The sequence below is a fragment of the Neophocaena asiaeorientalis genome, unplaced genomic scaffold, assembly GCF_003031525.2.
Source record: "Neophocaena asiaeorientalis asiaeorientalis breed wild unplaced genomic scaffold, Neophocaena_asiaeorientalis_V1.1 scaffold78, whole genome shotgun sequence".
Taxonomy (NCBI): domain Eukaryota; kingdom Metazoa; phylum Chordata; class Mammalia; order Artiodactyla; family Phocoenidae; genus Neophocaena; species Neophocaena asiaeorientalis.
In genome coordinates, this window is record NW_020175018.1 from 19,987,109 (window position 1) to 20,000,258 (window position 13,150).

A 13,150-nucleotide genomic window follows, 5' to 3' on the forward strand; every position below is an offset into this window, starting at 1 on the left:
ACCCCGCCGGGCCCGTGACGGGACCCCCAACGCCGCCAGCCGCGCCCGCCGCGCTCCGGCCAGGAATCTCCGACTTCCGCCGGGGCCGGGCTGGTGTTCACGTCGTCATGCCCTCGCTCGGGGACCTGGTGCGCGACTGGCACCGGGGCGCGCAGGCCGTGGCGCGTGGGGACTGGGACTACGCCCTGCGCCTCTTCTCGAGCGTCCCGGAGCCGTCCGCCAGGATGAGGTTCAACGTGGGCTGCGTGCACCTGCTAGCCGGGGACCCGGAAGCCGCGCTGCGGGTGAGCCAGGGGCCCGACAGCCTGCACCCCCGGGGTTGGTCGCAGAGACCCCACCCCTGGGGGACGCTGCCCTCTGGCCCTGGGGGGGTCGACGAGGGGTGGGATAAAGTCCCAGCTGCAGGGGTGAGCCCAGGACCCCTGCCCTTCCTCCCTGATGGCCACCTGAGGATGTCTCCCCAGGTCCGCCTCAGTGAACACCTAAGCAGGGGAGGCCTGTGTGGGCAGGGGACCCCAGCGGAGCTGAGTCAGGGCCGGGATGGGGGTGCAGGGCTCTGGCTCTGCCTCCACTGTGTGGTGACCATGTGCCAGGCTCTGCAGTTTTGGGGAACGGCCGGGATGAACACTGGCTCAGGTGCTCTTGGCCGAGGTGCTAACATACCCGCAAACAGGCTCGAAGCTGGATGGGGCTGGGAAGGGGCACCCAGGGTGTAGGGTTTGGGCTGGGCCTTCTGCAGACACCTGTGGTGATGACCAGGAGATAAGGTCTCTGGTTGCTGCCCAAACCCCAGATCTGAGCGCTCACCTGTCTCCCACCCACTCCCCAAAGCAGAAGCAAGAGCTGGGGGTACACATGGGCGCACACACACGTGCCTCCGCCGAGGGGCCGGCAAGGCCACTCTCTGCCCTTCAAGCCCCAGGTTTATTACGGTGGTGCATGTTTCACGGGTGACAACAAAAAGCCAGGAGCACACCGAATCCCCCTCGGAAAGAGCCAGGTGCCCGCGTTGTTCAGGCCATCAGTGACAGCTGCCGAAAACGTGTTCAAGGGACCTACCCTGTCATTCTTCACATCTGTGTATGAATCTACAGTTATCTCAGCAGCAACGTCAGTGTTAAAATGTTATCCAACAAGGGGGGTGCGATCACCGGACACCACGGAATCAGCAGTGTGAGGCCAATCCAGTCACCACTTCCTCTAAACTGTGATTTAACCAGAGGGAGGGGACAAAAGTTCTGCGCAGAGGGGTGTGAGTGTTAAATTCTCCTCCACCCGAACCGCAGACGGAGTAGCAGAGGCATGTTTTCTGGAAATTTTTTTAAAAGCAGATGGAACGGCTACAATTAATAAAACTGGTTGTCTCCGAGGACCTGGACAGGATGAGAAGGGTGTAGCTGGGAATGCAATCTGTTGCCCTATGGAAGCTTCGATTTCGCTGCTCTGTGTGGCAGGACAACAAACGGGTTTCCCTAGCGCTGAGTGGCCACATCAGTACTGTGTGCGGACCCTCAACCTCGGGTCAAACTCACTTCAACAAGCCCCCCACTTGGCCATGACACCGATCCAGTCGCCTGTATTTAACTTGATAGCTGCTGTATGCCCCCCTCTTGCTTGTGTTTAACTGGTGGCTGCTGTCCTCCTTAGGAACAGATGATGTCATTTCTGAGTCTAGTTTCGGGAAGAGCTGTGTTTTACACACGTTAAGACTTTTGTGTTTTTGCTCTTTCTGATTCTAATAGACGAGAAGTGCGTCAATTTGTACGAACTACCAAAACTAGGATTTAAAAAAGACAAAAACCTTGCATAACCCCTCCCCCGAAGGTAACTATTATTAACACGATGGAATGTTTCCTTGTCCTCATGGTAAACAGGTTGGCTTGTGCTGCCACCGAACTGCCCCTGAGTGCATCGCAGGGCACCTTGGGAGCCCAGGCGGCTTTGGGTTGTGGCCGTGACGCGTGCGCCCAGCCTCAGACTCAGAGGCCCCCTGGGTGGGCGCGGGAGACCTTCTCCTGCAGGTGGCCATGATGGGGGCCAACACGATTCCTTGATCCATTGCTGGGCATCCGCCTGGACCGCATCTGTGACACAGGAGTGACGGGGTTACAGACCTGGGTGTTGCATGGGCATTTTTGTCCCCAGGCATTTGACCAGGCAGTGACCAAGGATGCCTGCATGGCTGTCGGCTTCTTCCAGCGAGGAGTGGCCAACTTCCAGCTGGGGAGGTGAGCACAGAAGTGCCCTGTTATTTGTCTGATGGCCCTTTGGCTCTGCAGAGCCCTTTCCTGTGTTCCTCTCTGCCCACGGGTCATCTCCTCTTACTCACCCCTCCTGGGCGGCCCCAGGGGAGCCCAGGAACAGGATGCTGTGGTCGTGTGGCTGCAGAAGCAGCGTAGGGCCACACCTTGACCCATGGCTCTTTATGGGGTTCAGGGGATCACAGAGTGCTTGTGCCGGCTTCCCCTCCTTTGCTCCTACATCCCTGCTGTAGCCGGGACAGCGCGATTATACCCGTTCTGCCCACGTGGAAACCGAGGGCAGGGCTGGAGGAGTGGTGCGTCCCAGGACATGGAAGTGATGGGGGTCCTCCCTAGCCACCCAGCCCTCGGCGCCGGGCCCTTCCCAGAGAAGGGATCCGGGCTGCAGGACAGGCCCGGCCCCCACAGAAGGTCCCACTGGGGGCAGGTGGGCTCTGGGGGAGACCTCCTCTTCTCATCGACCCAGGAGCCTTCCTGGGGGCGATGGGGATTCTGGTGGGGGCTGGGGAGCTTCCAGTGGGGCTCTGCATGGGGAGGCCCGTGGCGTGGGGCCCGAGAAGCAGGCCGGACACGCCCAGGGCACTCTGCACACCGAGGTTTGGGAGAGGGTCTGGGGTACAGGCAGGGGAGCGAGGCGCCCAGAGGACAGAGCTGGAGCCCCACGTGCTGCTCAGCCCGTCTGTGTGTGGACCCCCCGTGTTGAGACATGGGTGACCACCACGGCCTCCACACTGCAGCAGGAGCTGGGGCAGCGTGGGGCTGGGCGAAGCTCCGCCCCCTGCCCTCTGGCAGCTGAGGGCCTCCACACCAGGCTCCCCTGCCGCCCACAGGTTCCGGGAGGCCCTGTCCGACTTCCAGCGGACCCTGGCACAGCTGAGGGGCAACGCCGCTATCGACTACACCCAGCTGGGCCTGCGGTTCAAGCTGCAGGCCTGGGAGGTGGGCGTGCGGGGAGCGGGACGCGGCTGGGCGCTGGGGGTGCTGTCTGTGGATAGGCGGCCCAGGTGGTCCTTCCAGGCCGCTCGTCCTGAAGACCCCATTCTCTGGGTCCCGCTGTCTTGTCACTGTCACAGCTGGGGCCGTGTTGACTCAGGTGCTCCCTCTGGCCAGAGGGGCCCCCAAATCCCACCGGGGGGTGCAGGGGAGGGTCAGAGGTCAGCGAGAGGTGACAGGCTGGGCAGGGGCTGGGCCGAAGCAGGCCTGGCTGTGGGCCCCTGGCATCCCTGCCCTGGGGTTCTCGCTTGGCGCCGTTCCTGGCCTCCTGGGGCGGGGTGGGCAGTGATGGAGGGGCTTAGGAGGAGTGCCCATGCGCTCCCAGAAACGTGCTGCCTCGGAGCCCCTGGGAACCACCCATGTCCCAGTAAGCCAGCCGCGGGGGACGTCCTGCCGGGGTGGCCCTGGCCCAGGGCACTGTGTGCAAGGCGGGCTGTGGGAGTCGGCCGGCCGTGACCCCAGCAGGCCATGTGACAGCAGCTCTGGGAGCGCGGTGTCCCCGCGGACTGCGGGGACAGAGGCTGCCGCGGGTGAGCGATCCGCACCCTCCGCCCTCGGCTCCCGGGAGCGTGGCCACTTGCTGCTGTTTCCCAGCACATCCAGCCCAAAACGTCCTTCCACACGGAGGGAGGGGCGGGCGGAGACAGGCCTTCCTCAGACAGCACCCCAGACTCCTGGGGGTTCAGTAAGCAGGGCAGCACGGGGAGGAGGGGGTCAGGCCAAGTGCAGGACGGGGCTGCGAAGGCCAAGAGGCTGCTTCCAGAGATGGGAGGTCCGCCTGACATTCAGAGCAGAGAAGCAGGGAGGGCTGATCCGCTCCGGCTGGGGGTCTGGGGAATGAGGCCTGTGGATGAGCAGAGCCAGACTCCTAAGCTGACTCAGGTGGCTTGCCCGGCCCATAGCCTGCAGTTTGGGGCTCACATCTGTCCGGCCCCCAAGACTGACTATATGAGCTGAAGAAACTTCTGGAGGGAGGCAGCCTATGTGCCCAGGTGTGGGCTGGACTTCCCATGGGCTATGGGAAGTAGGTGACAGGGCCAAGCCGTCCCTTCTGCTTTGAGGCTCCTGCAGCCTCAGGCCTGGCCCAGTGCTCAGGTCTGCATTATCCGGACCCCCCTCCAGAAACAGGCCCCCCTGCAGCCTCGGCAGGTCCCCAGGGGTGAGGTCTTCCGGCCGCACAGGCGGCACCTGGAGCACCTGGAGCCTGTGGATTTCTTGGGCAAGGCCAAGGTAAGGGAGGGGTAGCTTCTCGCTTCTCAGGCCCCAGGGGCTCAGGGGCCAGCAGCACCCAGCAGGCCGCAGGGCGGCGGGCAGCCAGGCCCTGCTGAGCTCACACTGTGTCCCGAGCTTCCAGGCTGAGTTCAGGGGACACCCGGGGTCATCGAGGCCTTGGTGGGTGGACAGAGGACACAAGGCTCCTGGGGTGGGCAGCAGTGTTTCCAAATGGGGCTCACAGATCTGGCTCTTGGAACCTGGCGGTGGAGCCCAGCAGAAGCTGCTGAGGACCCCCAAGGTGGTGCCGGCCCTGCCTACCTCTGCCTTCGACTCGCTCTTCTGGCCTCAGCATCTCCTGGGTTTTGTGTTTCTGTGTCCTCCCTACATCTCTGCCTCAGAGAGCAAGACCCTGGGGAGGCCCGAGGCAGGCTGGCCTGGGCCATCTCTGCCCACCCCGGGTCAGGGCAGGGCAGCAAAGTCACAGCATGACGGGGAGCAGCTCGCCCCAAAGGTGGGAAAGGAGGCTCCCTGTGCACAAAGGAAGATGCACTCTGCTTTCCAGCTGGTGGCCCTCAGCCAGGCCTGACACCCCCCCGGTCACCCGAGGGCTAGGTGCCATGCGTCTTTGCTGGAGGGCTGCGTGGAGGAGGGGGCTCTGAGCTGCATTAATCCATCAACTTGGAGTCCTGTTATCACAGGAGATGACTACTTCTAAGAAACAAGAATATTTTAAAGGTTGTACAAAGAATAAGTTGAAATGATCAGCACAGACGTTCTCCTTCTTCAGACATATTCTTCCCACCTCCCTGCCCCCACCACGTGATCCAACGTCTTTGGGCCAGGCTTGGGCAGCACCCCCCGGGCAGATGGGAGACTTTGGGGTTCAGAATGGGCAGCGAGGGCTGGGCACCCCTGACTCGGCCGGCCCCTTGCTGTCCCTCCGCAGGTGGTGGCCTCCGCCATCCCTGACAGCCCGCACGAGGACGCCCGGCCTCAGCAGCCACAGGTGGGTGGGCAGCCTTCCAGCCACCTGACTTCTCCTCTGACGTTTTGCAGGTGGGGCCTTCCAGACCCATTACTCTTAAGGATGCCTTAAACCCTCCCCGCGGGCTTCTCAACGTCCTTCTGATCTAAACGTGGGGGGCGTCCCATCCCGGGAGAGAGCCAGTGAAAACTGTGCAGCCTTGCCCCCCAGCCCCCGACGCTCCGTGGGGTCTGCACCCTGAGGAGGGGGTCGCTGTGTGCCCACAGGCTCTCTACGCGCGTGGCGAAGCCAGGCCTGGGGCTGCCGAACGGTAGGAAGGGGCCGTGGGCCCCCACTCTTCTTCCCCTATCAGCAGAGCCCCTTTGCAGGCCCAGTGTGGCCACTCCGGGCCAGGGGCCAGGTGGCTGTGTCCCCTTTCTGGACTGGCTAGAGCCCCGGTGCAGGGCGAGGGGTCCCGCCTTGCTCAGCCCTCCCTGTGCCCCCGTTTGTCCTGAGCCTGTTCTGCTCCTGGGGAAAGCGCCTGCCTGCCCCTCACTGAAGCTCTGCTCAGGCCTGGGGGTGGGCACCAGAGGCACCGGGGTGGGGTGCAGGCTGGGCTGCAGGCCGACGGGAGCAGCCCTGCCGGCCCCGCCAGATGCAGCCTCACAGGTGGTGGTCCGACTGGGGTGCTGTTTGTTTCCAGCTCAGGGCTCTCCTAGGCCCACCTTTCATGGAGGACCTCGACCTCTGTGCTGGCTGGGTGAGGCCTGAGAACGACGACCCCTCCCCTTTCCCTCCAGGGCCCGTGACACAGGCCCCTCCAGACCTGGTACCCGCTGTGGCCCCAGGGCGCCCCTTGATGCGGAGATGGAGGTCAGCTCTGGCCAGGCTGGGCGGGCTGACCATAGCACATTGGTCACCAATGATGAGCAGGTGGGTGAGCCCGGGCAGGGCAGGCAGGGGCCATAGTATTTGGAGGACCCCTGCCCCAGGCTGAGCTTCAGGACCAGCCACAGCTGGGCCCTGCAAGGGTCTCAGGGCAGGGCAGGTGGCCTCATCACCTGCTGGAGGATAGAGATTTGGCTTCCTCAGGCAGGCCAGGGACTGGGCGGGAGCCAGCCACAGTGACCGGACGCCATGGGTCAGGGACACACTGCTCACGTGTGCACAGACAGGAGCCTGGGTGTCTGCTCCCCACCCTGGGCCCGGGAGAGGCCTGCAGCCCGTGCGTCATAGCCATGAGGCTCCCACCCCTCAGCTGGGGCCCCCGGCCTTCCTTCTTGGACGTGGGGCTCCCCGAGATGCCCCAGGCACTGGGTGAGGCCGAGGAAGGGAGGGGCACAGGGTTCTCCTGGGCAGGTGTGCCGGGCAGGTGAGCCGGGAGGCCGCCCAGCACAGAGAAGGTGGTTAACTTTTACATTCAGTTTATGAAAGGACTCAGTTTGAGGCGAGACGGTCACTTCACTTCCTCTTTCACTGATGCCCAGCCAACTCGGTGGACAGTTGGTGCCCTTGAAAGCCATCCGTCACAACTGTGCTTGACGAAACCCCGTGGCCCTAAGTTCACACACTGGGTGTTCGAGCACTTGACCCTCCTGACGGTGGGCTGCAGCAGCTTCCTAATTGCTTTAAACAGCTGACAAGTCTGATAAGAATCTAAACACTCCATTTACAAACTTAGTCCAACTTTCAGATCCCACCTGAAATCAGCATCTGAGTCAGCTGGTCGGTGTGGCCAGGACTGGGGCCCTCTGGGGTTTTTGCCGCCCCTCAGCACACCCACTGCTTAGGGTCCCAACACAGGGTGAAGTCCAGCGGGTCCCTGGCTTCGGTCCCCAGCCCCCAGGGTCACCGGGAACCCCAGCTGGAGCTGCCACCTCCTGGTGGGCCAGGGGGAGACGGATTGGTGCCCACAGCGCAAGGTGGCCTGTCTGTAGTCTCCAGGCCTATGGGGACCTGGTTCATGCCCCGGATTCACCTCCAATGCCGTTAGATTTGTGGCTTCCTGCCTGGCCAGGCTGTCTTGCAGGCCATGCCCCTCACCACTGGCTCTGCTTGGACAGTGTCTGGGCACCGCCCCCGACGAGCTCCAGGCCCAGGGAAAGCTACCTCTACCCTCAGGGCCCCACCCCGGCCCGGCAGAGCCCCAGCCTGTGGCTTTCCTTGCAGAAGCCTCACGTGGAGCAAGTTGGCCAGCGGATCCCTCCAGGTGAGGCGCCCTGAGCGGCTGGGAGTGGGAGGGCACTTTGTGGAGGGAGCCCCAGGCAGGTATCTGGGCCGGGCTGGGAGCAGCCTCTTTGTCCTCCGGGGAGGAAGCTGGTGGCCTTGGGGCTCCCGGTGGTGCCAGCATCTCCTCTACTCTGACATGTTCTACTCTGGGGGTCGGTAGCCACCGGAGTCCCTGACTCCTCCCCGCTCCGCAGGGCTGGTGGTGGCTGGGGGGCCGGGCCCTGGCTCCTCTGAGGATCCTGCAGGCGCTGGGGTAAGAGGCACTGGCTCTCATGTCACCCTCCACCCCCCAGGGATGTGGGGCTCCAAGGCCAGACCCCATCCTCCGAATGCCTCTAGGGACCCCAGCTAAAGAAGCCTCACAAGTCCAGAGCCCCAGCCCCCTCCCACCCTCTCGGTCCCTGCCCTGCCCCCTGGCCTGAAGCCCACCCTGGCAGTCCTGGGCACACAGATCTGGGTCCTTGGAGACCAACCACCTTTCTGCTTGGACCCAGGGTGTGGCTGCAGGGGGCCCCGAGTCCTTGGTGACCTTCACAGTGCAGTGTGCCTTCACCCTGGCCCTGAGGGCCCCAAGAGGAGCTGACCTGTCCAGCCTGCGGGCCCTGATGAGCCGGGCCCTCCCTCCCCAGGCCCAGAGTGGGCAGCTCAGGTGAGCTGGAAAGCCGGGTGGGAGGGCTCCAAGCTGAGCACCTATTAGTCCCGGCCCTGGGAGAGGCTTTTGAGGTCAGAGGTCAGCACCCTCCCTAAAGCCCCTGCCCGCGCTGCCCACTCTGAGGCATCTCTTTGCAGTTACCGAGACCCTAGTGACAGCAGGGGCTGGGTGCCCCTCACCGGGGAGGAGGCACTGCAGAGGGCCTGGCGGGGCGCGGCTGCCGGCTCTGGGGAGCTGCGGCTACGGTGCCAGGTGAGCCAGGGCGGGAGGCAGCCCGGGGCGGGGATGTCCAGCCCTTCTCTCCATGCCGAGCTTACCCTACAGCCCTCCCCGCTGCCGCAGGGAGTGGGCGGCCGGCCTGTCCTCTACCAGGTGGTGGCCCGGCACGGCTACTCCGCCCAGGGGCCCGAGGACCTGGCCCTGCAGCCCGGAGACACGGTGGACGTCTTGTGCGAAGGTAGAGCTGGCACTGCCCCCACCCCCCCATCGCCCTGCCGGGGCCCCGGGGCAGACGCGGTGTCTGCGAGCAGATGTGGTGATGCCCTGACGCCCCCTGCAGTGGACCAGGCGTGGCTGGAGGGCCACTGTGACGGCCGCGTCGGGATTTTCCCCAAGTGCTTCGTGGTCCCGGCCGGCCGGCGCACATGAGGAGCTTGGCGCTAAGAAGTCCGTGGCAAGGAGGGTTTAATAAAGGCGATCTGCCCCCACCAAGGTGTGGTCCGTCTTCTGGGCTTGGCCACTGAGGGGACCTGACTGACGCTTCCGAGGGTGTGGGCTGGCCGCTCTGGGAAAAGCCCACAGAGCCTGTACACTGGCTCTGCCAGCTCCTGGAGAGGCCAGGGCCCGCTGCCGGCCCCTCCCAAAGAGCCGGGCCCCCTCTACCTCCAGCAGTCACCCCTACTCCAAGGCTTGGCCTGGCCCTGAACCCGTAGGTCTGCAGTCACACAGCCCTGAGGGCTGCAGGGGTCGCGATGGCCCAGCCCTCGTGCAACATGGGAAACCCGCTGGGGCGCTGGCACCTGAAGGCCATGGTCGGGGCCACGGCACAGCCTCCGTGGCCAGAATGACCCCAACGGCAAAAGGGGGCCATGTGACCATGGGGCCAGAGCCCACAGGGCGAGCCTTGGGGGTTGGGGCTCAGGAAGGCTCCGGCCAGCTCAGGCCTCTGCCTTCCAGCACCAGGTGGCAGCCAGCCTAGTCCCGGAGCCAGAGCTGCACCACAGTGGCCCCGAGAATGGCCGTGAGGGTCAGCACCAAAAAGACGACTCCGGCCACCCAGACGCCATAGCTCTGTGCCCGCCACTGGGCGGGCGCCTCGGCGGGGATCAGGCTGGTCAGGTTCAGCATGTAGCCCAGCGTCCAGCCGATGTCGGTGCCACCGGCCTGCGGGCCACACGGCCGGTCAGGCTGCGGGCGGCGGCCCGAAGCCCCAACCCCCTCTCGCCCTGAGCCGTCACCTGCTTGCGGAACTCGATGCCGCCCCAGGTCTCCTGGCTGAACCCGTAGCCCTCGAGCAGGAGTGTGAGGATGTACAGGCCCGAGGCACAGTAGTCGCGCAGCTGGCCGTCCTGCCCGGGCGAGCTCGCCTCCACCTGGGGGCCCGGGAGGCCAGGAGCCCCATGAGGCCTCACCTCCTGGGCCCCCAAGGCTGGCCCCCCTCGGAGGCATGCCCCTGAGTCTCCTGCCTGGAGCCCCCCGGCCCCCCGGCCACACTGCCTGGGACGGGGTCCCCGCTCGGTGGAGTCTGCAGCCCAGGGAGCTGGAGCCCAGGTGGGGGCGGGCGGCCCGCATCCACCCACCAGCTTCCAAGGCCTCTGGCAGAACTCCCAGATGGTGGCATTGGCCGTGGCCAGCGGCGGCCTGGGGGTGAGGTTCAGGAAGTGGAAGGTGTGGTAGAAGTTGGAGAAGGCCTGGGGGAGGGGGGTGAAGAAGTGCCCGGGCAGGGCGCAAGGCGGGGGGCCCAGGATGAGCCAGGTTCCGCCCCGCCCCGCCCCACCCCACCCCACCTGGGGTCCCAGGCTCCCCAAGGTCCCCCTGGGGTCGGGCCCTGGGGCCCCGAGGGGAAGCTTGGCCCCGAGGGCAGGCCGCAGGGGCTCACGTAGAACTGTCCCCGCACGGGGGGCTGGTAGACCCTGTCGAAGGCACAGTCTCCTCGACCGTCGCAGCTGGAGAAGTTGAAGAGACCCCGGATGGCGGCGACACAGGCCCCGGGGTTCCCCGTCCCCTCCACAGTGAGGTTCTGGCCGAGGTCTCGGGGGGCTGCGGCCTGGACGCAGGGCGACCCATACAGGGGGGCCAGGGCCAGCGTGCCCCGGTAGCCGCTGTGGTAGCAGGGGTGACGCACCAGGAGGCTCGGGCTGCTCTGCGGGGAGGGTGGGGGCACCTCTGAGCACCCGCCTGGCAGGGCGCCCCGCCCTCCTCCCGCAGAGCAGCCCACCTGCACCAGCCCGGCCAGGAGCCGGTTCAGCATCTGGTCGCGCCCGAAGCAGAGGTAGCTGTGGGTGTAGACGCTGTGTTCTGTGCCATAGAGGCGGAAGGTGGCCTGGGTGGTGGTGTCCAGGATGGGGCCTCCAGGCACAAAGGTGATCTGGGTGGAGGCCCCACCCATGTCCAGGGCGCCCACCAACGTCCCCTCCAGAGGCTGGATCCATTCTCCGGAGAAGGAGTACTGACCACAGACAGGCGGCACTGAGTCCTGGGGCTGCGATGACCCCCCGAGTGCCCCTCCCACCCTGGGGCCGGCCACGATGACCCCCCCGGGTGCCCCTCCCACCCTGGGGCCGTCTGTGGCACCTGCACCAGCAGGCCCAGGACGTAGTTGATGGTGACCCAACCTAAGGCCCCTTCGTCCTGCCCAGCCAGGAGCTCAGCGCCCCAGAAGGCCACGGGAGACCGGCTCAGGGCCTGGCTGACCGCTGCGAAGACGTCCTCCGCCTGAGAGCTGTTCTTCTGGCTGCGCGGAGAGGACAGGCCGCTGGGGCTGGCAGAAGCCACCCCTCCTCCATCCCGCTGAGCAGGGACCACAGCTCTCACACTGCGCCCCGGGGACGTGTGCGGGCCCCCGCCAGCCCCGCACCTGAGCAGTCTCATGCCACCTGTGGCCCCCAGGAACATGGGCGTTTGCTGATGCTTGGCCTTTGGGATCAGTGCCAGCGCCGCCTCCAGGCAGCCCTGCAGGCTCTCGCCAGCCTGTGCAGGGTCAGAGGCGTAGGAAGAGATGCCAGGCCCTGAAACACAACACCACAGGACAAGGCTCCAGGCCCCGAAGGAAGCTGAGCTGAAAAGCAGCCCCCAAAGATGCATCGTGACCCTCGGAGCCTGCGGATGGGACCGTATCTGGAAAAAGGGTCTTTGCAGATGTCATTCAGTTAGGGATCTTAAGATGAGATCACCCTGGATTCCCCAGGTGGGCCCTGAAACCAACGACTGGCATCCTTACAAGAGACAGAAGAGGGAGATTTGAGACACACAGGGGAGAGGCCACGTGAAGTCCGAGGGAGAGGTTGGAGGTATGCCACGTCTGGAGCCCCAGGAGCTGGAATGGTTTGTTTCGGGTCTCTGCGGGCTCAGGCAGGACAGATCCAGAGCCCTGGCCTGGCTCCCACTGACCGGCTGGGCCCCCTGGGGCAACTCACTGAACCTCTCTGAGCCCCTTTTCTTTAGGCTGATTTGCTACTGCCCAGCTCCAGCCTGTGCCACTTCCCAAACCTCCACCCAGCTGGGAACCCCAGCCGGGCAGCGGCTGGCAGCTCCCAGCACCCGTCCACCGCTGATGGAACTGCCCACTGACCTTTCGCCCGGCAGGCCAGGGCCTGGCTGACCACACCTGTGTCATTCTCCTTGTTTGCCAGCCACTGATACACAAAGAGTGATGTGTGGGAGGACCCAGCGTCGAACACGATCCCGAACTGGGAGTGAAACCAGGGTCAGGAGGGCGTAGGGGCCGTCACGGCCCAGCCCAGCCTCCCTTGGGTGGGGTCTGGGGGCACACCTTGGTGTCTGCGGGCAGGAGGACGTTGGTGGCCTCCACCAGGAAGAGAATGAGCGTGGTGAGGCCTGAGACCGCTGCAGCCCCCAGCAGGGCTGTGAAGGCCCGTTCCCTCCATGTCAGCCCCATGGGGGCGGGACTGGCACCTGTGGGGTTGGCAGCAGTGAGCACCCTCCCCGGGGCTCAGACAGCCCACCCCGGCTGGGTCGATGGGCAGGACTACAGACCACCACGCCGGAGAGCCGGGCTACGCGTGGTGTCACAGCGCCACAGGGGCCGGGCACCGGGACGCCCTGTCTGGCGACAGGCTAGGCTGCAACACACAACAATGAGGAGGTCCCGGAGACCCCCTTTCTAGTGCCACGCCGGGGCCCAGCAGAGCCACCCCCGTGTGATCTGCCAGCCCCACTGCCCGCACCCTCCCAGGACCCCAGCTCCTCTCCCGTCCCCCGCAGGATAAGGAGCCCCAGATCCACAGTGAACTCCGGGAACCCAGGGCCCCACCTCTCCCACCTACCTGCAGCCCTCACCCCAGGCCTCTCCCAGGACAGTTTTCTAAGAGTCCTGGGGTCAGGCCTGAACTCGGTGGGGACAGCTGACCGACTGCCTGGATGTCTAATTGCTGCCACGCAGGTCAGCGGGTCCCGGGAAGTGCGGTTTCTCTCCTGAAGGACCTGAAGGCTGAGGGGTTCTGAACAGATTCATCTGGTTTCTGTTTAAAAACCCAACCTCGGGCTTCTCTGATCTGAACCTTTTCACTTGGTCCCATGACGATCCCTCGCAGCCGGCCCAGGCTGACCCAGGAATGTGGTTTGCACGGGGCCACGGCACCAGCTCAGTGGCTGAGG

At 65.0% G+C, this 13,150-nt stretch overlaps 2 protein-coding genes across 2 annotated transcripts; one reads left to right on the forward strand and one right to left on the reverse strand.

Moving 5' to 3' along the window:
* Positions 1-6: 6 nt before the first annotated feature.
* On the forward strand, positions 7-9,025 carry NOXA1 (NADPH oxidase activator 1). The gene is made up of 13 exons (XM_024762446.1): positions 7-284; positions 2,146-2,228; positions 3,092-3,707; positions 4,290-4,484; positions 5,416-5,475; positions 5,721-5,764; positions 6,234-6,366; positions 7,603-7,642; positions 7,857-7,915; positions 8,157-8,311; positions 8,452-8,566; positions 8,657-8,771; positions 8,874-9,025. Exons 1-13 carry the CDS (start codon positions 108-110, stop codon positions 8,960-8,962), a joined length of 1,881 nt encoding a protein of 626 aa, XP_024618214.1. The 5' UTR covers positions 7-107; the 3' UTR covers positions 8,963-9,025.
* ENTPD8 (ectonucleoside triphosphate diphosphohydrolase 8) lies at positions 9,022-12,597 on the reverse strand. Its single transcript, XM_024762693.1, has 9 exons — positions 12,306-12,597; positions 12,105-12,222; positions 11,391-11,541; positions 11,108-11,267; positions 10,752-10,982; positions 10,413-10,676; positions 10,114-10,224; positions 9,772-9,906; positions 9,022-9,697 (listed from the first exon to the last, which is right to left on the reverse strand). Exons 1-9 carry the CDS (start codon positions 12,429-12,431, stop codon positions 9,509-9,511), a joined length of 1,485 nt encoding a protein of 494 aa, XP_024618461.1. The 5' UTR covers positions 12,432-12,597; the 3' UTR covers positions 9,022-9,508.
* Positions 12,598-13,150: the final 553 nt, after the last annotated feature.

Excerpts from the sequence above, each read along its gene's own strand:
- NOXA1 (XM_024762446.1), top strand. The coding sequence starts at position 108 with ATGCCCTCGCTCGGGGACCTGGTGCGCGACTGGCACCGGGGCGCGCAG. Across the intron at positions 2,229-3,091 it reads GCCAACTTCCAGCTGGGGAG|GTTCCGGGAGGCCCTGTCCG; the intron begins GTGAGCACAGAA and ends TGCCGCCCACAG. Across the intron at positions 7,643-7,856 it reads TGGCCAGCGGATCCCTCCAG|GGCTGGTGGTGGCTGGGGGG; the intron begins GTGAGGCGCCCT and ends CCCGCTCCGCAG.
- ENTPD8 (XM_024762693.1), bottom strand. The coding sequence starts at position 12,431 with ATGGGGCTGACATGGAGGGAACGGGCCTTCACAGCCCTGCTGGGGGCT. Across the intron at positions 10,983-11,107 it reads TCCTGGGCCTGCTGGTGCAG|TACTCCTTCTCCGGAGAATG; the intron begins GTGCCACAGACG and ends GTCTGTGGTCAG. Across the intron at positions 9,907-10,113 it reads GCCAGAGGCCTTGGAAGCTG|GTGGAGGCGAGCTCGCCCGG; the intron begins GTGGGTGGATGC and ends CCGGGCCCCCAG.